The sequence below is a fragment of the Lupinus angustifolius genome, chromosome LG11 (genome assembly GCF_001865875.1).
Source record: "Lupinus angustifolius cultivar Tanjil chromosome LG11, LupAngTanjil_v1.0, whole genome shotgun sequence".
Lineage (NCBI taxonomy): Eukaryota > Viridiplantae > Streptophyta > Magnoliopsida > Fabales > Fabaceae > Lupinus > Lupinus angustifolius.
In genome coordinates, this window is record NC_032019.1 from 34,466,419 (window position 1) to 34,475,545 (window position 9,127).

General features: G+C 27.1%; 1 protein-coding gene across 1 annotated transcript; it reads left to right on the forward strand.

Annotated features, from left to right (window-relative positions):
* On the forward strand, positions 2,138–2,654 carry LOC109360081. Its single transcript, XM_019604819.1, has one exon. The coding sequence runs from the start codon at positions 2,303–2,305 to the stop codon at positions 2,609–2,611; it is 309 nt and encodes a 102-aa protein (XP_019460364.1). The 5' UTR covers positions 2,138–2,302; the 3' UTR covers positions 2,612–2,654.

Here is a 9,127-nt window from a genome sequence, read left to right on the forward strand (position 1 = left end):
TATATATATATATATATATTGTGAATCATGTATATATGATGAAAAAATTAAAGTATGAATGATACTTTCGATCAAAGAGATATTATTACTCTAAACGTAATTAAATAGACACACAAACATACTGAATGAGTAACTATGAGACAAATCGAGTTATGCTTGTCCCTTACTCGACCCTAAATATTAATCAAATATAACCTTTGAACTCGACCCTAAACCCGACTATATTGGAATTGATCATGGACAAGTCACATCGATTGAACGAGTATGGTCGAGTTCTGCTCACTTTAATAATCATCTATCTGTATCTCGGACATTACCTGTTCAAGAAAGGAATATATAGTTAGACAACCATAAGAGGATTCTTTAATATTATGGAGAAATGGTACTAATTCATGCAACCACATAGGTCTCCATTATTGTTATATATAGGTATCGGTATTGATTCTCCCACAATGGCTAGATTTGTGGGGAACCAAACTTAGCATCATTATGAAAAAATGTTACTATACACATGCAATGTTTATATAAAGATCAAACATAGGACTGTAATTAATGATTCTCATATTTGGTTACTCATCCAAAATGATCGGTCACCATAGACATTCTGATTTTGTCACCTTTATTTTTAGTGTTTTGTCATTATCCATTAGAAATCATCATAATACTAAATAAAGAATTTAGTAAAATAAAAGGTAAATGTATTTAATATTTTGAGAATATCAAATAAACATTCAATATTTTCCTTATTTAGTAGCACCGCAAGAAACATTTTCCTCACTTAGTCACACTGCAAGAAAAAAAATGTGGTTAACAAATGAAAAAAATTGTTCACTATTATCACTATCATTCCGTGGCTAAAGCAATTAGCCACTAAAAATGTAACTGAGTCGTGGACATATCTAAAGTGAATATATAGTTCTGTCATGCGGACCAACTTAGCTACCCAATAAGCTATAGCTACGCGTAGATGGAAACTAAATTAGTGACCACCGTTTTCCATGGGGGTGTGAATCTTCTCTAATATTGGAGAGAAGAATAATGTTTTTGCTTTTAGTTTTATAGGTAGAAGTATATTGTCACTATAAATATAAATAAAAGGATATAACTTATGTATAACTCTTTCTTTATTTTTTCACAACACTTTTCCCTCGAATAATTGTTACACATTCAGAAATAGCTACATAGTTCTGTCGCTGAACTCGCTATTCATTCAAATTATATGATCATTTTTTTGCAACTGAATAATTTGGGAATGAAACTCCTCTCTAGTATCGGAGAAGGGAATGAGATTAAAAACAAAAAAAATGTGATATGTACTTACACCTATATCCTTATATTTATCATGAGAAGATCAATTTACGCTTAAAACAAAAGGGAAAAATTGCACTGCCATCTTTATTAATAGAGATGAATCTTACTCATAATTTAGTCCCTAGTCAAATATTTTTTATTATTTAATTTAATTCTTTTGTTCTGAGCAATCGACATTGGTGCATGTGTTTGCAAAATTTGGAAGCTAATCAACTTATTTTTAGCACAAAATGAACATTTGAAGTAGGGAATTTAAGAGGATAGTTCTATTATTATTGTTGTTATTTTGGTGTATAGATCTTTAGCTAACTTTTTTGTCATTGAGCATCCATCCATGTCTTTGGGGCCCTTCACTTTGTGCCCATAATGAAAAATAAAAGCATACTTGTAAATTTGACCCTTTTGTTTGCTCAAATAGTAAAATCAGCATGGGTATAAGTGAAGCCTAGTTCAAACAAAAGTAAACCCAAAATTTGGAAAATAAAAGATTAGCTTTCTACCACATTATGTAGCTTTGTTTGTTATATGAGCTTGATAGACCCCACTTTTCAATGAAAAGATGCTAGTGATAGTTGGTTGGTTCTTTAAAATAAATGGTACCAATGAACCTTTTTGTGATAAACACAAGCACTAACAACACCACCATTGAAACACCACTATCAAAAGCCTCATATAAAGGAATAGATATTTGTTGTTCACAATCGTATCTCGCACCAATGAAAATATATCATATCAGTTAAAAAATTTAAACACTTATTATTATTTATGTTTTTGCTTGATTGTTATTGATGTAGGGCAAAATTTGGAACAACAGATCTTTCTTCTATATCAAGAGTAATGACCCTTCCAACCTATATATTTAATTTTTTTTTTCAAAAGCTTAGAGCCCCATATTCCAACCATGATTCAAAAGCTTAAGAGTTAAGACTAGACACTTAGTGCTAACTAATTTTTCTCTTGTTCAATTTCTTCAAATTTCATAAAATTGAAGATGTGGCATCTAGTAGCTGAATTCAGAAGAAATATTCAGAACATGAAGAAGAGTTCTAGGGTGGCAGATGAGAACATGTTTGAAGTGGGGAGTAACAGAAGAAGAAGACAACATGTGTGGAATGGTTTTTCACTTGTTTGTACTATTCTTCAAGCTCCAATTTCAGCACTTTCATGTGTTTCTCACCCTCATGTTAATGGGCATGATCATGATGATGATGGGGTTTGGGTTACTAATGAATTTGCACAGATTTCTGAGATTAATCATCTTATGGTAAATGATAGCATGAGATATGCAATTTTGATGTAGAAAATATTCATATTGTTGTTGCTATAGATTATATATCTCTCTTTTCCTATTTATTTTTATTTACTTTTTTTGGAATGTTAACTAGTGTCTTTTAAGGTACTGGCCAATGAATTAAATTGGTATTGAGAAATATTTGATTCAATATATATATTAAAAAAGGCTGTGTGCATATTTTTGGTAAAAAAAATTACTTTTTATTTCTTCCTTAATCAATACTTATTTTAACATGAAAATATCCTTTTTTTACCCTCTTTCTATTGTGCACCTTAAACTACACTAGGTAGTTAAATAGATTAGGAAAATAACTTTTTTGTTTTGTTTTTTAGCTTCATATATTCACATGTCTCCTCATATGCATGTACAAGCATTCAGGAGATTAGAGTGATATATTACTTAGACATATATTATTATTTTTATATTTTTATTCTCCAATTATATCTTATCCTGCATTGTTTCATGTGTTGTGAGATACAAATAATCAATCTTAAACTTGAGACTCTTTGGGAAAAGCCCCATAAGATCCCAGAAAGGAAAACATGACGAAAAGTATACCAATAATTTGAACAATCAAAGGAGGTATAATTGGAACTCAATTAACTGTTTCACTTTAGTTATTATTAATATTAATATTAACCATCCATATGTATAATCCTATAAAAATAAAGAAATATTTTGAGACCTAATTTTGTGTTTCCACATTGGCTTTGATCCAACATACATATCATATATTGCTAAAATTTAGGAAATTAGATCTATTTTATTATCTACAGCTTTCCACAATACATCTCTAGGCTCTTTATCAATTTCATTCTCTAAATAAAAATGTAAATAATGAGTAAATTTCTTTGATCCTTTTGCTATTTCTCTATCAATAGACATAACAACTATATAATTGTTTCACTTTAGTTACTATTAAATTAATCTGAATGTCGACTTTTGGTGTAGTCTTATAGAAATAGAGAAATCTTCTAAGATCTTATCTTGTGTTTTCACATCAGTCTTGATCCCTCGAATCTGAAATCATGTATGAGTCCTTTCGGTCCCTTCACTATCTCTCTATCAATCAGTGTAGTAAGTATATAGTCTCTATGGTTGGCCACTCTGACATAAAACCAAATTTATTTTCAGTAATACTCGTCTCTTCTCTCAACTCCTGCTTACTTATCTTCTCTCATTACTTCATAATATGATTCATGGGCTAAATCTCCATATAGTTTGCACAATTTTGTATACCTTATTCATTCTTCTAATAAGGTTTAGAATGTTTTTCTTCCTCTTATCTAGCATCTTTTTATAATAAGGTTTAATCGAGTCAATATTCCATATGATGGTCCTAAAATAACATTAAAATACATTGCTTAACAATATAAACATTTATCTCATTAATAAAAGATGACAAAACAACATGTGCATGAATATCCAATTTTATCTGGACCAAAAATATATCTTCAAAAATAATTTTTGACAAAATGTTTTCATAAAAACGAAAATATATAATAAATTAAATTAATGTGATAAAAATTTGAATCTTAAGAGATTTTATTTCATCAAAATTTATAAAAAAATAAATTAAGGGTTGCATTACAAAAATAGACAAAATAGATCAAATCAAATAAATTTGATATAATTTGATTTGGTTGTATAAGTCATTATGATAAAAAAATCAAATCTTTAGAAATTTCCTCTTCTTATTTTCTTTCCTACTACTCCTAAGAGTTAATGTTTAATGCGTTTTCTTATGCTATTAATTCTTTAGAATTTCTAATTTCTTTAGTAAAAAAAATAAAAATGTTTCAATTACATTTTTTAGAATTCAATAATGAGGTTACAGTTTATGTCGTATCTTGCTTTCCACTATGAGTCAAAAAAGATTGTGTTCACTTATATTGCGTCTGCTATTTATCGAAGTGAAAAAGATGGTTAAAGACCAATATTGACTATTAATTCCCCTCCAATTAATTTAAATAATTTCTAAAGTTAAACCGATCAACACATTTTTAAACATTTTGATTTTAATAAATAAAGTATTTAAATAAATCAACAGTACGAAATAATTCTTATAATGAGTGAGGGTATCATCTTAGTATGGATAGACAAGATGGCGATGGTCTATAACCGATCCCTGATTATAAATCTACAAGTCAAAGACCATTTTATCCTAAATTAAATATAAATAAAGTTTTTTACGTTTTAATTACAAAAAAATGTAATAGTTACTCCGAAAAGTCACATTGCCAAAAACCGAGTCGCCACTATATGAGTTGTTTTTTATTTCTCATATGCTTAAACCTTTCTAGACAATCATTATTGAAAAAGATAATAACTAGTTCAAGTTTATCAAGTTTAAAACTTCAAAATTAAGTGATCTAAAATCATCTGATATTATATTCCACATTTTAGTAACGTATTTATCCAAACTTTTTACCTTTAATTTTATAGTAACCAAAAAATAAAATAAAAAATTGATACATGTTTGAGTGTCAATTTATGGTATCACTAGGTGTCATAAACGTGTCTGTTAAGTGTTATAGACATATTGACTAACTGCCAGAAATGTATCAGCTAAGTGTCGGTGTAATTGAAAAATTAATTTTAAATTAGACCCTTACAATTAAGTGTTCGACACAAGTTAAGGTGATGTCGGATACGATGACACCTCTGCAGAGATAGGTGTCAATGGTTGATAGTTCTATCGAGTATTATTAAACTCGGACCGATTAATGACTCGGTCAGGATACTGAGTCTATAAGTTACTGGTTCAATCAGTGAGTTACTGATTCTATGTAATATATCAAATATTCCTAGTAGGTAGACTTTTTACACTTTTAATTTTATCCACATGGATTATTGTTATATCACTTCTCACTTATATATAGGTGTGAGCATATTTTGCGTAACTAATGTTGCCTCTACTTCTTTTTAAAATTGCCTTTTCGCAAAAATAATTAGAGTAAATAATGCTAACTCTGAATTTTTATGAAATTAAATAAAATATTCATTTTTACACCTACATAAATCATTGATAACATATTCATTTATTATATTTGATACCATGTGGGAAAGTGAGTGTGATTTCAATGATTCCTTTATGAGATGAAGTTGTATTGAGTCTACGTAATTAAGTTAAATTTTAGTACTAGGAAGTGGCTCTTAGGTTGTTTTTCAAGGATTATCTTTCAGACAAATGGTCAAACACTTTATACTCACACTATCACACACATAGGGGATTTTGTTGTTGAATGATATGAATATAAAATAATTTCATAAACAATAAATAAACAGTGTAGTAAAACAACTAAATCTCTTTGATTCTGTTGTTCAAAACTCAATCATTGCTTTTAAAATATTAATCTTAGATTCTAACCATTAACTTCCTAATTTGTTGAGAATCACTATGTTGGATATCGTAATTAACAACGACCATTCAACAACGTTATTTTGAACGACAATGTTAAATATGAGGCGGAAGAACATCAACAGTTCCATAACCTAAGCCTCTGATTAAGCGAAATTAGCATAAACATGAAACATTAACAAATTCACACAAACTAAGTGTTATGCACTAAAGAGTAAATCAACTAAGTGAAGATTAACTCACAAAACCTATTTCTAAATAATGGGATTAAGAAAACCACATTCAGAAATATGATAGAAGAAATCAATATAAAAGAAACCAAAAATACATAAAGAACAAAACCTCAAGAATTGTGATACATTCCAAAAAGAATTTAGTCTGAAAGTTTAGTCTTTCATGGAAATAGAAGCCAACCAAAATTGGAAGATAGGAAAACCCTAGCAGAGCTAAAAAGAGGGAAAAATGAAATGGACATGTAAAGTGTGGTAATGGAATGGGAACTCGGATTCCCTCCTTTAAATTTGCCTAAACCGAAAATGGGCCCTAAACAATGGGCCCAAAACCTAAAATGATATTAAAAATAAAAGTTCCTAAAATAAAATAAAATTTTAACTTTTCCGCTTTTGTAATGCTCAAAATATCTTTGGTGCAAAATATGATCTGAAAATAATAATAGATTTACTTATGCTAAATAATCTCAAATTAACTCATTTTAAGAATAATAGTCTAATAAAGTCTAAAATACTAAATCATATCAAACAAAGTCAATTAGACACAAAAAATAATCAATAATAATAAAATAAGGTTATGAATAATGTGTAATATATTGCTCATAATTATATATTTTAAAAATATTTGATATTTAAGGTTAAACACATAATTTAAAAAGTTAATAAATGATTTAAAAGTTTAATATAATTTTATAAAAGTAGCATCATTAAACGCAAATTGGAAAATGTATTAAAAGAAAGTGAAAAGAGAGAATAATAAATAAAAATATAATTGGAAAGTAAAATATAAATGTGTATTGATTTGTAAAATATTAATTTGTTTGGAATAACATAAAAAATTAAAAATGTTAAATCATCAAAATATATGAAATAGATAAAATAACTTTTAAATTGGACGAATGATTTTTTTTCCGTATCCGGTGAATTGCAATTCTTGTATTTTTTATAATTGAATTGTGTTATTTAATGTTATACGGAAATAGGCATGATTGAAATGAAAGTTTGTTAAACGTGGCTTATATTCTTAGATTCAATCCTAATATGGCAAATATTTTAAATTTTAATACATCAATTGTTACTAGATACCACTTATCATGTAAATTAGTTGGAACAAATTAATTCTAACCTAAGCAAATCTCTCAAGTTTGAGCATGTGAGAACGCAAATTTATAAAAAAGTATCTATCGAGAGCTTTATATCCCCATATTCATATTGCTGGTTCAAATGAATGATCAAAATAAAAAACAAATAATTTATATAATTTTTTAAGTAAGTTACATTGTTAATTCCTTAAATTTTAGCTTAATTACACTTAATACCCTTCCCATTTAAAAAATTACACTAAATACTCTTCTTATTTAAAAAATTACACGCATCTCTCATGAAATGAGTTGTGGGTAATTATATTCACCTCTCCTGAGAGAAGTTCCATGTCACATATCCTAAGTAGATAGATTTTTTCACACTTTTGTTTTTATCCAAACTTACTATTCTTATATCACTTCTCTGCATGTATGAGCATACTTTGCATAACTAACTAGCAATGTACCCGTGCACTTGTACGAGTGTCTTCTTTGTTTATGTATAATACAAATATAATATACATATATTTTATAATATCAATAAATCATGTATTGAAACATTATATTTCCCATTCACATAGGTGCAATATTAACATTGATTTTTGAGTGTATATGTAAAATATTAACAATTATAAATGCGTTTGTATAAGCATTTATTTGTTGAAAGTGTGATTATAGAAAATATTTGATTCTTAAATAACTTTATAAATAAAATTCAAATTGTATTGGATAATATCTCACCTCTATATTCTCTATATAAAATTATAAATATAAGGAGTTATTTTTGCATCATATTTTTTGTGATTACGTTTATAAGTATCATATAAAGTCATAAAGATTTTTTAGCATATCTCTTAAATGCTTATGTTTTATTTTAGATTAATGTTCATTGTGTATAAATATTTGAATATATTTTTAGCATTCAAATATTGTATAATTAAATGTTATTTATTTGATTATGTTTTAGCTAATAATCATTGTATGAAAATAACTCATAAATTAAAAACACACTAAGTTAGGATATGACAGATATTTTTTCTGATAAATTTAATCAAAATAATAAAAAGAGTCTAATAATTGATTTGCTATATTACTAATTAAAATACATATATTTTTCATGAATATATATACCATTGTTATCTTTTAATTAAATAATATAATGATAGTAATTAAATACAAGTGACCGGTGCATTCACATGGCTAAAAACACACATGTTACCCGTACATTCGCATTACTAAGAAAACACATGTTACCATGTATTCGCATAGTTAAAACGCACATATTACTAATACATTCATATTATTAATAATATATATCTTACTTGTGTATTTGCATGTTTAAGCACATAAGAAAAATAAATTGATAATTTTTAATTTGAATTTTCTACAATTAGTATTAAATTATTATTAACATATAAAATATATAAAAAGTAGGAAGGAAAAAATGTGAGGAGGAGGTGACATGTGACATGAAGAAAAAAATGTAAGGAGAAATTGACATGTGGCAATTAAAATTCAAAGAATCTGAACTGTAATATTAAAATTCAGTGCGAAAAATGTCAAAAAAACTTTGATGAGGTGAAAAAGTACAATTATTCTTAGATTAATGGTAAACATTAAACTGTATAGATAGATTAATGTAAAGAAATAATTTGAATATGAAAAATGATTTCAATTTCATCTAATGTTCAATGACTATTACTTTTTAACATAACAAAACATAGATGTTGTAAACACTCAATTTTAGTGGGGTAGCGACATGAACCAATCACTAATTAATATTAAATTATTATTAGCATATAAAATATATAATATATAAAAAGTAGGAAGAAAAATATGTGAGGAGGAG

Coding starts and splice junctions, on each gene's coding strand:
- LOC109360081 (XM_019604819.1), top strand. CDS start 2,303: ATGTGGCATCTAGTAGCTGAATTCAGAAGAAATATTCAGAACATGAAG.